This window comes from Abramis brama (genome assembly GCF_963993115.1).
Source record: "Abramis brama genome assembly, chromosome: 6".
Classification (NCBI taxonomy): domain Eukaryota; kingdom Metazoa; phylum Chordata; class Actinopteri; order Cypriniformes; family Leuciscidae; genus Abramis; species Abramis brama.
Genome location: NC_139968.1, coordinates 32,098,321 through 32,114,277, shown reverse-complemented (window position 1 = coordinate 32,114,277; position 15,957 = coordinate 32,098,321). Strand labels below are relative to the sequence as shown.

Below are 15,957 nucleotides of genomic sequence, written 5' to 3'. Positions count from 1 at the left end.
TTATTTGATTTTTTTTCCTCCGGACGCGGGAGACATCACGCTAAGGAGATCGTTGTAGTAACTGTTAAGGTAATGTTGTTTTATGTTGAACTTGAACTATATTAGATTATTACATTAAAATGTCAAGATAATGAAGTATTTGGATTTTAAGTTAAGGTAATGTTGTGTTTTATGTTGAACTATATTAGATTATTACATTAAAATGTCAAGATAATGAAGTATTTGGGTTTTAAGTAAAGCTTGTTTTTCTATCGAGCTGTTATTTAACTAACGTTAGCTAATGTTAGCTAACTTACGTTAACTAATATAAGTAAGCTAACTCACAACATTAGCTAGCTAGCTCTAAGAAAGGATAATAGCTAATGTTAGCTTATATTCTATTATAACTTTTACTCGTTATTATAGCAAGTTACGCTGCTGTCATTGCACACTTTTGCTGTGGTATTGTTGCTGCTCCCAGGGCATTTATACAAACAACAAAATGCTTAGCTGCTCTTTAGTGCATTTTTGATGCATATATTCTAATACTGGTCTTAGAGCACCGTGTCGTATTCAAGTGCAACATTCATTTGCTGCTCTAAGGACATTTTTGCCGCATAAATTCTAATAGTGCCTCAGGGCACTTTACCGTATCTCCATGCAACATTCTAATACTGCCCTCAGGGCACCTTACCCTCCATGCAACATTCTAATACTGCTCTCAGGGCACTTTACCGTATCTCCATGCAACATTCTAATACTGCTCTCAGGGCACCTTACTGTATCTCCATGCAACATTCTAATACTGCTCTCAGGGCACTTTACCGTATCTCCATGCAACATTTTAATACTGCTCTCAGGGCACTTTACCGTATCTCCATGCAACATTCTAATACTGCCCTCAGGGCACCTTACCGTATCTCCATGCAACATTTTAATACTGCTCTCAGGGCACTTTACCGTATCTCCATGCAACATTCTAATACTGCCCTCAGGGCACCTTACCGTATCTCCATGCAACATTCTAATACTGCTCTCAGGGCACCTTACCGTATCTCCATGCACCATTCTAATACTGCTCTCAGGGCACCTTACCGTATCTCCATGCACCATTCTAATACTGCTCTCAGGGCACTTTACCGTATCTCCATGCAACATTCTAATACTGCTCTCAGGGCACCTTGCCGTATCTCCATGCAACATTCTAATACTGCTCTCAGGGCACCTTACCGTATCTCCATGCACCATTCTAATACTGCTCTCAGGGCACCTTACCGTATCTCCATGCACCATTCTAATACTGCTCTCAGGGCACTTTACCGTATCTCCATGCAACATTCTAATACTGCTCTCAGGGCACCTTACTGTATCTCCATGCAACATTCTAATACTGCCCTCAGGGCACTTTACCGTATCTCCATGCACCATTCTAATACTGCTCTCAGGGCACTTTACCGTATCTCCATGCAACATTCTAATACTGCTCTCAGGGCACTTTACCGTATCTCCATGCAACATTCTAATACTGCTCTCAGGGCACCTTACCGTATCTCCATGCAACATTCTAATACTGCTCTCAGGGCACCTTACCGTATCTCCATGCACCATTCTAATACTGCTCTCAGGGCACCTTACCGTATCTCCATGCAACATTCTAATACTGCTCTCAGGGCACCTTACTGTATCTCCATGCAACATTCTAATACTGCCCTCAGGGCACTTTACCGTATCTCCATGCACCATTCTAATACTGCTCTCAGGGCACCTTACTGTATCTCCATGCAACATTCTAATACTGCCCTCAGGGCACTTTACCGTATCTCCATGCACCATTCTAATACTGCTCTCAGGGCACTTTACCGTATCTCCATGCAACATTCTAATACTGCTCTCAGGGCACCTTACCGTATCTCCATGCAACATTCTAATACTGCCCTCAGGGCACCTTACCGGATCTCCATGCAACATTCATTTGCTGCTCTTAGCGCATTTTTGTTTCGCCTCAGGTATGTACTGTAAGTATCATAGTCATAAGTACCCTTACGAAAAAGAAGTTTATTCAAGTGTGCTATTAGTATACTAATTTTAAACTAAGAATAAGAGAGTATGCTTTCAGTCTACTTTTTATACATTTATCAGAGATATACTTAAAATTATACTTAGGTATACTTGGCTTATACTAACAAGTATACAGAGAAGTACAAGTATATTTGACCTATACTTGCATTTACATCTCTAGTAGTATACTTTGAAGTGCCAAAAAATATATAAATAGTAAACTATAAGCTTCCCTGGAGCAGAGGGCCTGGTGCTGGTTTTATTAGTTAAATAACCCTGTATTCTTCTAACCAAACTCTTTCTCGTGCTCAGGTATTTCACTATCTTCCTGCCCATCTGTTTTATTGGCCTGCTCTTTCCTGTCCCCCCTCAGCTGCTGGAAAACCTCACAGAAACATATGATTAAATGGAATTAACAGTTTGAAAACAAATGAAAATAAGAAATACTGAATTTTCCCATAACACTATAAGTTCACTTATAGTAGGCTATAGTTGCAGTTCAAAATAAAACTTAAATATAAACTATTTGTGTACTCAAACTTTACTACTTTTACACTTAAAGTATACATAAAAGTATACTTTTATATACTACAAAGTGGGCCAATTTAGTCCCAAGAAGTATTAAAGTAGTACACTTATAAGTATACCATTAGTGCATTGGTATAAGTATACTTGCTATGTAAAGTATATTTGGGAAATATACTTGAACTTTACTGAAGTTTACTTAATAAAATGAACTTGAAGTATACTTTTTTTTTTGGTAAGGGTAGTCATAAGTATCCCATTTACTGCTTCAGGAGAAATACATGTTTTTAATTTGTGTCTTTTGTCTAGTTTGGAAAACGTGACCAAGCCAAATGAACAGTAAGTTATTCTTATACTATTTTTTCCCTAATCTATGTTAGTCATTTGCATCATCTGCATACATAATTATATTGTTTGCATAATTCGCATATTTACATCTGACCAGGTAGAGAACATACCGGTACTTTTTTTAGTTGGTGTTTTTAGTACAATCATACACATGGGCAACATAAGGTCCTGGGCCAGATGCAGCCCTTGGAGTGTTTCAATTACATTTATGTAATAGGCCCATGATGAGGCTGTAGCCTACCAAAAATCTGTGAAATACTGAGAAATGCTGGGGCTACTGTAACATGAAACATCATTGGCATGGCATTCAACTCAACACAACTAGGCTATGTCTAAATTGTACAATATGTGGCCCCTGACTTGCCTCATCATAGTACATGTGGCTAAAACTGTTGCCCATATGCTTTAGCTGCCCATTTCAGGCTGGTGTGACATTACTAACTTACAGACAAGCACTTGAGACAGAGCGCTGTAGGGAAGTTAGACTACATATTTTGATGTTTCTCAACAAAAAACATGAACAAATCGGCAAAAAAGTTGCTAGTCTATAAAATGTGAATTCTAGTCGCCAGAGAAAAAAACTGAATTGCCAACACTACTTTACAGTAGTTTTGTATGCTACTTGGACTAGTTGATTGGATTAAATTTGTGCCATTAGCCTAAGTAAGGTTACCTATTTTGGGACTTAATTTCTTTATCCATTCAGACTTAGAAACACTGAAGTCCCAAGGACTTCATCATGAAGATGTCCTTGGGACAGTTGGGCCTTTTAAAATCTTTCTGGGCAGTTTGGAGGCCCTGGTAGGCCCATCTGAACTTCCAGATGAGGTAATTTTCTATTTCTTTTCAAAAATAATTCTCTTCCCCTTCTAGGCTATGCAAAGCACTAGGCTGTGTCAGCTTTTCACTTTACCTTGACTCTATTGTGATTTATTGTATTTTATATATTTGTTTATGTATTACTTCCTCAGGTAATGGATGCCCTATTTTACATAATCAGCAGGGTAACCCATACCTTTATAATACTCTCTCTCTCTCTCTCTCTCTCTCTCTCTCTCTCTCTCTCTCTCTCTCTCTCTCTCTCTCTCTCTCTCTCTCTCTCTCTCTCTCTCTCTCTCTCTCTCTCTCTCTCTCTCTCTCTCTCTCTCACACTCACACACACACACACACACACACACATATACATACATCAAATATAGATATAACATCATTTAATGACTTAAACCATTTCTCTCCCTCGCTTAGAGCCAGCCTGGGACAGAGCCCATAAATAGCCAGGCTATGCGCCTGATTTTGGAAGGCAGCTCCAGGGCCAGGAGCACTTATTTTCTAAAAGTAAGAGTTATGTGCATGTTTTCAGGTTATTGTTCAGTGCTACAGAATACATTGGCTGTCAAGTTTATTTGTTTGTTCATGAATGTTTTCTTCATTTCCTGTCAGAAAAACATTCTTAAAGGAGCCAGTGCCGTCTTCGGGCCCTACTTGGTGGGAGAGTGCCACTGGACCCTCTTTGTAGGTTGCTGTTAGGTTATGTAGAGACTATTAGGCCCGTTTCACACCGGGAGCGTGGTGTGAGCGTGTCAGCTGCGTGGCGTGTCCGTTTTTATTTCGGCTCCCATCTTAGCAGGTTAGACCTTGCACACCGCCTGCGTGACAGCATGCACATCTCAAACGCGTGCATGCTAGGAATAGGACTCACGCCTATTTTTCACGCAAGCGTGTTGGAAGTGTTTCCATTCAAAACAGTGAAGAAAAAAATAACGTGAGCAAAAAAAAAAACGTTTTAATTGGCAGAGAGGCCGCCGCAGCGGAGCATCAGACACGCTTCTGGTAAGCAAAGACATAAAAACCCAACGCAGCTGACACGCAACTGACACGCAACAGATACGTGACGTTCATGCCACGTTCCCGGTGTGAAATGGGCCTTATGCGCAAAATAGCATCACACATTAGTTATCATTATTGTTGCTGTCGTGCCATTCTCATTAGTGTTGTTTGAGCTGTTAGTGCTTGACATTTTAAAAGTTTCAATGATTTTCAACACAGTCATTTCAAGATTGGTTGAAACTGCCCTTCAAACCTTTCCCATACGTTTTCCCATCTTCCGTATAGCATTGCAACTTGAAAGAGGGAACTATTACATACATTGACTCATTGGGGGAGCATCCACAACGTTGCTCCCAAATCATCGAAAATTGGAGGTACACGGTTTTTGTATTGCTCTATAAAATGAGGTAATGAAAACTCAGTAGAGACCTTCATAATTATATTCTCTAATCTTTCAGCTTATTTGCTGCTAGCAGAGGCTGCCAAAGGCCCTGGAAGTTCATAAACAGGGACCATGACTTGCAAAATGACTCTGTGTCATGTGGAGTGTTCTCAATAATGGTACAGTTTGGTCATTTTCTGCATAATGTTTCTGTTGTCTTTTGAAAATATAGACATTTTTAGTTTTCACTTTAACTAGAGCAATTTTGAATGAAAGTTGCAGATCAAATATTAATGGATCTTGGACATGGACTTCAGCATATGATACAGGAGTCATGATAGTATAATTATTAAATGAGCACCATCATTTTCTCTTGTAATAGTCCCTTTCCCAAATTGACATTTTTTTACAACAATTTGTTGCCTGCTCTATAAGGTTCAGTTATTATAAGTGATGTTATTTCATTAAAATAGACTTTCTGTTGCTCTTTTAGTTTGCAGAAATGATCCTCCAGGGACACCAAGGTCACCTCCAATGCCTCCCCATCTCCCAAGAGCGGGAGAGACTTGGGACTTTGTTATTTAAGTCCCTTGGTAAGTAGTATACATTTGTGTATGTATGGGTGCTCCTTATTGAGCTCTGCTGGCTACCTGTCGCTCCCTGCATTAAGTTCAAGTCACTGATGATTTGGAGTGGTAGCTTTAACTAGTAAATTTGGAGGATGTCAAACTTTGGACTGGTTATGGCTCTTGAAATATGTGAAGGTTATGGTTGCTTTTAATGTGTTTGTGTTATCCAAAGTATCATTGTATTATACAAAGCATTTGTTTTTTCAGATAGTTCAGGCATTTGTACAGTCTGCTACAAGAAGATGTCAGGGAAGAAAAAGGCAAGTGCTAATGATATTTTATCTAAAGCAACATTCCGCTGTCAGATTAAAGCCAAGTACACATCAGACGATTCTTTTGTCACAGATTGGTCTAGGGAGTCATTAACATAATCTTTGGGTGAGGAGTGAATCGGCAGTTAAATCTGTGATGACGAGGGGTCACATGTGAAGTGTCATGATGTGTTGATAACCCAAACTCCACCTCATCAGGGACTGGGACTTAATTTGAATGACTCCCATGACTGGTCTGTGACAAAAGAATTGTTTGATGTGTACTTGGCATAACTATTTATCATGCAAAATCTTTTGCAGGAGACATGCACATTCTGCTCTACAGAAAAGAGTCCAAAACCAGGTAGGACAACACACACACAAACGGGTTTGTTTACGGAGGCTACTCTTAGTTGGCCCCAGTGTTGTTACTGATGTTAGTTGGATTGTAGTGGCTAGACATACTGGATTTTATATTCTATTTATGCACGTTACATTACACAAGCAATGTAATGTTTCATACAGCACCCAACAAATTTGTAGGCACCCCTGTTAAAGGTGACTGAAAAACTTATTGAAAATCACAATTTGAAAATATGTCACATATTTCCAATATAGATTCTTTTCATGTATTAACAGAGGCAGAAACAGCTGAGACGGAGATTGCAGAGGCAGTTGAAGGTAAAACATGCATTTCTGAGATTTTATTCAGTTACACTACACACACACACTTTGTTTTGTTTTTTTGTTTTTTTATGTGTCAATAGAAGCAAAAACTAAGGTGGAGGTTGTTGCAGGTAAACAATTAATTAGTTCTGTTGAGTTATAGAGGATCATCATTTTTATTTATAAAATTTGAATGTGTAAATTTGACTTCCTTCAAATTATGCAGATACATCAGATGCAGAGGAAGAGGAGAAGGAGGAGGCATCAGAGAAAATGGGTACCTGTATATAATATTATGATACCGTACTTTATATTATATACTGTACTTTACATACTGGATTTTATATTCTATTTATGCACGTTACATTACACAAGCAATGTAATGTTTCATACAGCGCCCAACAACTTTGAATGTGTCAATTTGACTTCATGTCTGTTACGTGCAAATGATGCAGATATATCAGATGCAGAGGAAGAGGAGAAGGAGGCATCAGCGAAAATGGGTACCTGTATATAATATTATGATACTGTACTTTATATTATGTACTGTAATTTACATACTGTATTTTATATTCTATTTATGCACGTTACATTACACAAGCAATTTAATGTTCCATACAGCGCCCAACAAATTTGTAGGCACCCCTGTTAAAGGTGACTGAAAAACTTATTGAAAATCACAATTTGAGAATGTCACATATTTCCAATGTAGATTCTTTTCATGTATTAACAGAGGCAGAAACAGCTGAGACGGAGACTGCAGAGGCAGTTGAAGGTAAAACATGCATTTCTGAGATTTTATTCAGAGTTAAACACCCTTTGTTTCCTCAGAGTAACTTTTTTTTTTTATGTGTCAATAGTAGCAAAAACGAAGGTGGAGGTTGTTGCAGGTAAACAATTAATTAGTTCTGTTGAGTTATAGAGGATCATCATTTTTATTTATAAAATTTGAAATTTGTGTCAATTTGATTTCCTGTCTGTTCAAATGATGCAGATACATCAGATGCAGAGGAAGAGGAGGAGGAGGAGGAGGAGGCATCGGAGAAAAAGGGTATGTAATATTATGATACTGTACTTTTATATTCTATCTATACATGTAAGGTGGATAGAATGGACTGATTGTTAACTTGCTGGCACACATATACAAAGTTGGGCTCAAATAAGATATTTTGTAGTCCGAGTGATTATAGAAGGAGCAGAATACACTATACTATTTATACTTTATGTGGTGTTATATGGACCTGTGTCTGCAATGAAGCTTTATTATTATAATGTTACCCTGCGAGCTATTTGGATTTTGCTCTACAGGTCATACCAAGACTGGTTCTATGCTCATGTTAAGCCCAGTGTCTTTGGCATCATTGGTCTGATTGGCTGTACAGTTTGCCCAATTGGTTCTTAGAGGTACAGGTAGCCTCCGCGATCGACAGTTGAAACAACAGCTCAATTTCCAATTCAGCTGACGTATATGCACGATTCCACGTCTCATTCCTGTAGTACTAATCATCTCTAGTATCTGTATTTAAAAAGAGCATGGGACTTATGTACAAAGCTTGCGTACACACAAAGCAGCTGCGCAGGCCTCTTCTCATGCACACATTCACATTCAGTACAAAGACTACTTGAACGTGAGTGTGCAGTCATGTGATATAGGCCGTCTCGCCCCATGTTTTCAATGCCTAATGAAGATCCGATGGGATTGAAACATTGCGTTGTTTTCAAGGAAATAAATTTCCTTTTGGAGCATAAACAAGGGGCAGACCACCTCTTCTACTTTGATACAATTGATTTTTTTAGAGATGCACCGATTACAATTTTCTAGGCCGATTCCGATTTCTGAGTTTGACCTGCCGAGACCGATTTTAGCCGATTCCGATTTCATTTTTTCTAATCACTTTACAGCACACACAAATAAGATATTTCTATAATTTCTGGCTAGTTTACTTTATTTATTTTTTATAATCATAACTGTAAGACTGAAAGTACTGGTTGAGGCCTGGTCTGAGACAAAGGGCTAATTACCATTTGACCTCCCCCATACGACCTCACTTCCGCAAACTACTAAGAACTCACACAAGAATATGGTTTAATGTGAATGTTTATCATTGACTGTTATGTTTTTGGTGTCATTTGAAATGTCTCAAAGTGAGTGGTACAGATATCTCATATCCAGATAGGTAAAATAAAAGGTAATAAGGTTTTAAGAGTTTATGGATAACTGACTTACAAAGGAAGGTGGTCTCTCAAGCAAATGGTCACCCACCCCCATGAAGGTGCGACCACTGCATGCAAATTTCTTTTGTTAGCACATGTTTCTATGTGAAAGAGGTCTGACTATTTAATGAGATGCAGCAGAGAGTTCGGGGCCTTTTCTGTACTTCAGATCGGCCCGTGAGGCTGAGAGAAAGAAATCTCTCAGCCTCACATATTTCTTAAAGTTGGGTATGCATCTTCTCTCTATTCCAGAGCATTTGATGTTTTGTATCGATTATCTTTGAATTGATTATGAAATTGGCATGATACATTTACCTGACATAATAAATTGTTACATTTGATTATTCTAACTGACTTTGACATTATTTTCATTGAAGAGTTAAACAGAATAGTCAACATTCACCAACCAATACTTTGCATGAGTGGGGATAGAACATGTGATTCCTTCCCCGTGTATTGGCGAACCAGCAATTGGACCAATATAGCGGGCCTTACATAACCATACTTGCAACCAAAACTGAATAATGAAAACAAGTTTAAATTGGTAAATCTTATACAAATATTTTTGAGTCTTTGTTTTCTTTTCTGACATACTGGAGTTCTTGTTAAAACACACTAGACATACTTATTCTGTGCGCCACTGACATTTGCGGTGTGAAACGGCTGTAATTCACGAGGTTTCCTACATGTGCGTTCCATGTGCATGTGTGATGCTGATGTTGAGCGATGTTAATCATGCAGTGCCCGAGTGCATTTGACCGGCATAAAATCGGCATATGTCAGACTGACCGGCCGGTCGCCGGTCATGGCCGATCACGTGAAAATCGCCAATTCCGGTCACCAGCCGATCAATCAGTGCATCCCTAGTTTTTTTAGATGTGCGCACCATTCTTCTCTCTAATTTCAACAGAGGTGCCAATAAATATTTCATTATTAACATTAAAATGATACTGAACTGAAATGACATTTAACAACATGTTAATTATTGTAATATTCATGTATTCTTTATTGAAGATGGATTCTATGTGGACAGCCTGTTGAAGGTGGCGTCTTCAAAGAAAGCTAAAAGGTTGGTAATGCTACGACTAGAGTTGGATTGGGTGGGTGTGCCTTTTTATATGACGAATTGACTTGATAGAGGCAAGAGTGCAGATAACATCAGTAGAACATGTGTGTTACGTGCCTAATGCAACTAATGCAAAAAACAGGTAAAACTACAAACTATGTAGAGTAATGAGTAATGGCTTATTTGTCAAACAATATGATGTTGTTCACTTAAGCCTCATGGTTTTATTGGTGATCTTTGTCTACAGATATGTTGGTTTTTGATGTTCACAAAAAAATAATGTGTTATGATTGCACAGGCACTTTGTTTCAGTAGAGGAGCTGCAGAGGAGATGCTCTGCACCAGAAAAGTTCTCTGGTCACCTCATGGTGACTTATTTGAGGAAGGCAAAGGAAAAAAAAAAGGAGCTTGTGAGGGAGTTGAAAGAGGCAGGGGTGCAGCTGAGTCCGTATGGCTCAAACACTACAATGTGCACCAAACTAGTTGAAGGTAACATATATGCAGTCAGAACTAGGCGATTTCTTAAAGGTGTACATTCCAACAGATTCCCTTATTATTGAATAAGGTGTTCCTACCAAAGGTTGTAGAACTGCAAGTTTTAGAATGTCAGCCATGTTGGAGGCATAAGTAGCCTAGGTGAATGAATGAGGCATAGACAAACAAATGCCAATGGCCATACAGTTTAACAAAATGCAAACGGTTTAGTAACTAAAATATAAACTACATTAGTAACATGTTAAGGTCTAATTTACTCATTGGCTCCTTTTGTGTCACAGAGGAGTGCCAAGGTCTTGCTAAAGACCTAGGATATTTGACCAAGGAAATACCCTTCAAAATCATAGGCCAGCAGCTGGCTGAGCGAGGCTGCAGAAGAGAGGATCATGACTTGAGGTAAAATATGCATACAGATATCTTTTTCCTTCCACTTTTTAAGTCTTTCTCCTTCTGAATTGGCATAATGTTGTTATGCCAGTGCTTTCACTCAATTCGTAATTGTACTACTGTCTGTATATAATGTAACTTGTCTCAGAGATTTCTTTTGTTTGTTTACAGTGCTGAACTCGACATAATCGAACAAGTGTTGGGCGACAACATGGACATGTATTCAAAGGTCACACACACACTTGGACCCCAAGTATGCCAGGTTGTGTTTCAGATCATCAGAGAGTGCCTTGTTGCAAAAGCAAGGGCTCTAGAAAATTAAATTGACACTATTTCTGACACAATTACACTATGTGCTGCAAACTGTTCAATGTACTGTACTGTTCACTGTTAAATCACTGCAAAAAAATGCAATTAAACAATATTTTTTGGTTAACTCTGTTTATTATTATTATTTAGCGCTTGTATCTTCTTGTTTTGCGCTTTTTGTAAAGCTCTCGTTTGGCTTGCTCTATCCGCTGGCGATAAGCATGAAGTGCATGTATTTTTCGTTTTCTTGACACAATGCCAAAACGATTGAAGGCCACTGTGTGTGCCCTCTTCACTGTAGTGTACAGGTCACTACTATACATGTAATTTTCTGATTTGCTCCACTCCAGTAAATCTGTCAACATAGACTGAAGTTGAACTTGTGCATTGACATTTGTTGGCACAAACAGATTTTCGCTTCCAGCAGTGGGACATGTAGTGGGACATGTAGAATGTGAATTGTTGGTGGTTTGCAGGCAGTCAGCAACATGTAAGCACACACACTTTTGACCGTAACTGTTGACAGCACAGGTACAAAAGGCAGGGTCACCAGTAAATACAAATGTGGCACTTACATCAGTGGGGTGAACAGTGATGAAATCACCATCAACGTGGTACTGTTTTTTGGCAACAATATCTCTAGCCATGTCAGCACGTAGCTGTGCAATATCAATACATTTCTGTGCTTCAGTGTATGATGATACAATATGTGTGCATACATTTCCCTTATCATACAATCCACAGTCACACTGCATCTTGACTAGATCCACAGTGTTCAAAGTTGAATCTGAGTTGGGGCCTGCCCCTGTTTGCACAGAGCACTTTCCTTGCTCATTTATCAGGATCTGCTGTCCCACTGTGTTCTTGGCTGCTGTAGATGTTGATGCTGACGAGGAGACCCTCAGTCTTCCTGCATCTGCCAAGTCGTCCAGGTAGCTACATTAACAAAAGAGCATTTAGTCTGAGGATAACAGGCATTATTGTGTATAAAATTAAATATAGTATTGACCTTTTTAATCACAGAAATTGATCATTTTGAATTAATTCAATTCTCATTTAATTCCATTCATGCAGGACATGTAACAGAGGACAGTATTGTTGGAATTATTGGAATTATTGGAAATGATAACTTCATTTGTAAATAATAAAAAAAAAAATTCCAAATGTGACCAGAAAAATTGTGTTCAGTGGCAGATTAGAAGATAAATGTGCCGTCTAGGGAACCAAATGTTCCCGATCATGAGTTACTTTGTTGTTTTATATCATGCATTGTAATGTTTGAAAAAACATGATTATTAATCTTTGACTACCTCTCTGCCTTGTTGTTGGTGTCACTGCTGTTGTGCTCAAACAGTCGTCCAAAATTGGCCCATAGTGCTGCATGTGGAAGCCAGTGCACCTTCAGGTATGTTGTCACTCGATTGCTGCCAAGCTGGGCATCAAGGTCATTGCACACACTAGTGGACACTGTCACAAAATCTTCCTCCTGAAATCATACCATACCATATATTATGGTTGCCAGTTTAGAGTACCCAACACAGACGAAACAAGGGTAATAGCAGATATTGAGACACATACAATTTTATATATCTATCGTAGTTACCGTTATGCAAGCTTTCATTGAGGTCATGGCATGAATGACGACGTGTCTTTTGTCGGTTGACAGGTTCCCACCATCTCTTGATGTAACCCAGCGATGTACAGCCTTTAATACACAATATATAGCACTGTAAATGAGGCTACATTGTTTTTTTCAGAAGCTACAGCAGGCATATGATATCAAAATTGTAAATCAATTTATTTACAACCAAACAGAATGTTCAAAGTATCTACTCGTGCATTTCTTAAATGCAATCAGTACCTGGAGAACATGAAACCAACAGAGGAGAACTTTGGTTTTGGGGAAAACTTCTCTTATGGCATTGAGCTCTTTCAAGTCTCTGTCGATCATAACTGACCTAGGAAAAATAAGACCAGACTCCAGATAATAATATTGCAGAATACTGGAGTATCACAATTTCATCTAGGCAAATGTAGTAAATTGACCATTGTTTAAAGGAGAACTTGGTAACTTTTTTAACTTAATAAAACTGTCTAGAAATCATTTGTATGGTTAAACAACCTGTTCTGGTGATATTGGTGACTTTCCCCACTCCCCCCAGCGTTCCCAGGCGGAAAACCAACCTTGCAACTTGGGCACTACCGTCCCGGCAAGATAGAAATTGGAAGTCTCGTGAGAAGCGAGAACTAGAACGAGAACGAGCGCGAAACACAAATTGCTTTACGGCAATTCGACATAAACACCCACGCATGTATGATGTATTACCAGATTACCCACCTCGGTAGACATAGCTCCACACCATACAGTTGGCTTGCTCCGATCAAAACAAACGCACATGAGCAGCGGTAGAGAGGGGGAGGAGGCCGCCGCAAGTGAGTTTTTTACGACCGTGTTGTGAAATATACGCCCCCCCACAGCTGTAGGGGGAGCTCGTGGGGAAAACATGCGACAACAAAAGGGAAAATCAGCGAAGAAGTGACTAGAGTTCGCTAGAGTTACCGAGTTCTCCTTTAAGTTACAAAAGGTATTCAATTATCTCTCAGTATTACAACTCCTTTGTCCTTGTATGGGTATTGGGCTTTTGAAAAGAACTGTTCTCACCTTGGGTAAAAGTTTGGATTGCTTGAACAAAGCATGTTCAAGCAAAGCTCAAGTATTGCTGATGATTCCTGGCTCATTATTAAGTATGCAAATGGTACTCCTCTTCCAGTTTGATTGACAAGTACAAGGGCATACAGGGCATACCCATATGATGTCAAACCTTTGTAGGAGGCGTCCATAAAAACCATGGGGTGGGGGTTCTCTTGGAGTAGAGTCTTCTGTTGTGGTGTCTGGACAACAATAACTAGTGGCTGGTCTTTTGTCAAAGGTTGAAAAAAGCAAATATTTTCTTTCAGTTCACCCGTCACCAGCTTTTCCACACTCACAGCATCATCGATGTCCGGCAAAGTGAAGATACGGAGGTGGCGTTTTACCAACCTTACATCTTCTGGAGTTAGGAAGAAACGCCTGTCATGCTTATCGGTGTAACCCCGACTACATGCCCAATCACAACTTTTTATGACAATCTGTGATATGGATAGACCTTGTGTGAGCCATATCTCGACAAATCCTAACAATTCTGGATTAATTGCATTTTTCTTCCTCTCTTCAGGGTTTGACAAATCATGTCCCGTGTGTGTTAATTGCTGCCGAACTACTACTGCTGTGAAACCTGTCTCCTCTATAAATTTAAACGACACATAGGCTTCACAGGAATTGGCCCTTGTTTCACATGCCTTGCCCATGCTTTTTCCTGTTGGTTTGTTGCCTCTTTCACAGGCATGGAAATAATAATTTTTGCTGTTCTGTTTTGCCGCCAAGAAAAAGGTCTTTGTTTTCTTCTGTAGTTCTTCTACATAGTTCTCCATAAACTCTGTTTTCTTGTCCCCATGAACAATTTTGATATCCGTGGAAACACGGGAATCTTTTTCTATTCTCAGTTTCCTTCGGATGCCCTCGATCCATAGCTGCTCCATAATCTGCAGTTGATATAAACAATACAAGAAAGAAAACAATAATTTTACAAAACATTTCAGAAATAGACACAGCATACCTGAATGTTACCGGATTAGAAGAAAACTAGTTGTATGTTTGCAAATTTCAGTACTACACAGAAAGTAGCATATGAAGTGCCCTAAGATTTGTGTTGTTCTATTTAGATACTATAAGGTGCTCTAAGAGCAGTATTAGCATGTGTATGAGTAGGGATGCAGTAGTATAAGAAAGTGTGCCACTAATGCCCATAGAGCAGCCAATTAATGTTGTATGTAGATATTATAAGGTGCCCTGAGAGTAGTACTAGAATGCTTGCAGCAAAAATGCGCTAAGAGCAGCAAATGAATGTTGCATGGAGATACAGTAAGGTGCCCTTAGGGCAGCAAAAGAATGTTGCATGGAGATACGGTAAGGTGCCCTGAGGGCAGGATTAGAATGTTGCATGGAGATACATGTAAGGTGCTCTGAGGGCAGTATTAGAATGTTGCATGGAGATACGGTAAGGTGCCCTGAGGGCAGTATTAGAATGTTGCATGGAGATCCGGTAAGGTGCCCTGAGGGCAGTATTAGAATGTTGCATGGAGATACGGTAAGGTGCCCCGAGGGCAGTATTAGAATGTTGCATGGAGATACGGTAAGGTGCCCCGAGGGCAGTATCAGAATGTTGCATGGAGATACGGTAAGGTCCCCTGAGAGCAGTATTAGAATGTTGCATGGAGATACGGTAAGGTGCCCTGAGGGCAGGATTAGAATGTTGCATGGAGATACGGTAAGGTGCCCTGAGGGCAGCAAAAGAATGTTGCATGGAGATACGGTAAGGTGCCCTGAGGGCAGGATTAGAATGTTGCATGGAGATACGGTAAGGTACCCTGAGGGCAGCAAAAGAATGTTGCATGGAGATACAGTAAGGTGCCCTGAGGGCAGGATTAGAATGTTGCATGGAGATATGGTAAGATGCCCTGAGAGCAGTATTAGAATGTTGCATGGAGATATGGTAAGGTGCCCTGAGAGCAGTATTAGAATGTTGCATGGAGATACGGTAAGGTGCCCTGAGAGCAGTATTAGAATGTTGCATGGAGATACGGTAAGGTGCCCTGAGAGCAGTATTAGAATTGCTCGAATTGCAATTGTAGATCTAATGTCATAAGGTGCGCTCAGAGCAGCATTAGAATATCTGCAACATAATGCGCTAAGAGCAGCAAATGAATGTTGCATGGAGATAC

At 39.5% G+C, this 15,957-nt stretch overlaps 2 protein-coding genes across 2 annotated transcripts; one reads left to right on the top strand and one right to left on the bottom strand.

The window, feature by feature from the left end:
* The first annotated feature begins 3,622 nt into the window (after positions 1-3,622).
* LOC311085902 (uncharacterized protein) lies at positions 3,623-11,257 on the top strand. Its single transcript, XM_084118520.1, has 18 exons — positions 3,623-3,738; positions 3,882-3,914; positions 4,156-4,245; positions 4,351-4,422; positions 5,023-5,111; positions 5,196-5,298; positions 5,613-5,712; positions 5,956-6,008; positions 6,321-6,363; positions 6,639-6,680; positions 6,892-6,942; positions 7,121-7,168; positions 7,399-7,440; positions 7,526-7,555; positions 7,660-7,716; positions 9,894-9,948; positions 10,722-10,836; positions 10,999-11,257. The coding sequence occupies exons 2-17, from the start codon at positions 3,885-3,887 to the stop codon at positions 10,741-10,743; spliced, it is 927 nt and encodes a 308-aa protein (XP_083974646.1). The 5' UTR covers positions 3,623-3,738; positions 3,882-3,884; the 3' UTR covers positions 10,744-10,836; positions 10,999-11,257.
* A 25-nt stretch (positions 11,258-11,282) lies between these two features.
* LOC311085900 (uncharacterized protein) lies at positions 11,283-15,132 on the bottom strand (the record flags this gene model as incomplete). Its single annotated transcript, XM_084118519.1, has 5 exons — positions 13,799-15,132; positions 12,998-13,094; positions 12,740-12,841; positions 12,447-12,622; positions 11,283-12,072 (listed from the first exon to the last, which is right to left on the bottom strand). Exons 1-5 carry the CDS (start codon positions 14,788-14,790, stop codon positions 11,283-11,285), a joined length of 2,157 nt encoding a protein of 718 aa, XP_083974645.1. The 5' UTR covers positions 14,791-15,132.
* Between the last annotated feature and the right edge of the window lie 825 nt (positions 15,133-15,957).

What these genes read in the sequence shown, in the direction of transcription:
- LOC311085902 (XM_084118520.1), top strand. Translation starts at nt 3,885, where the DNA reads ATGGATGCCCTATTTTACATAATCAGCAGG. An exon ending in TTTGTTATTTAAGTCCCTTG is followed by an intron (nt 5,713 to 5,955) that starts GTAAGTAGTATA and finishes TTGTTTTTTCAG; the next exon opens with ATAGTTCAGGCATTTGTACA. An exon ending in GACTGCAGAGGCAGTTGAAG is followed by an intron (nt 7,441 to 7,525) that starts GTAAAACATGCA and finishes ATGTGTCAATAG; the next exon opens with TAGCAAAAACGAAGGTGGAG.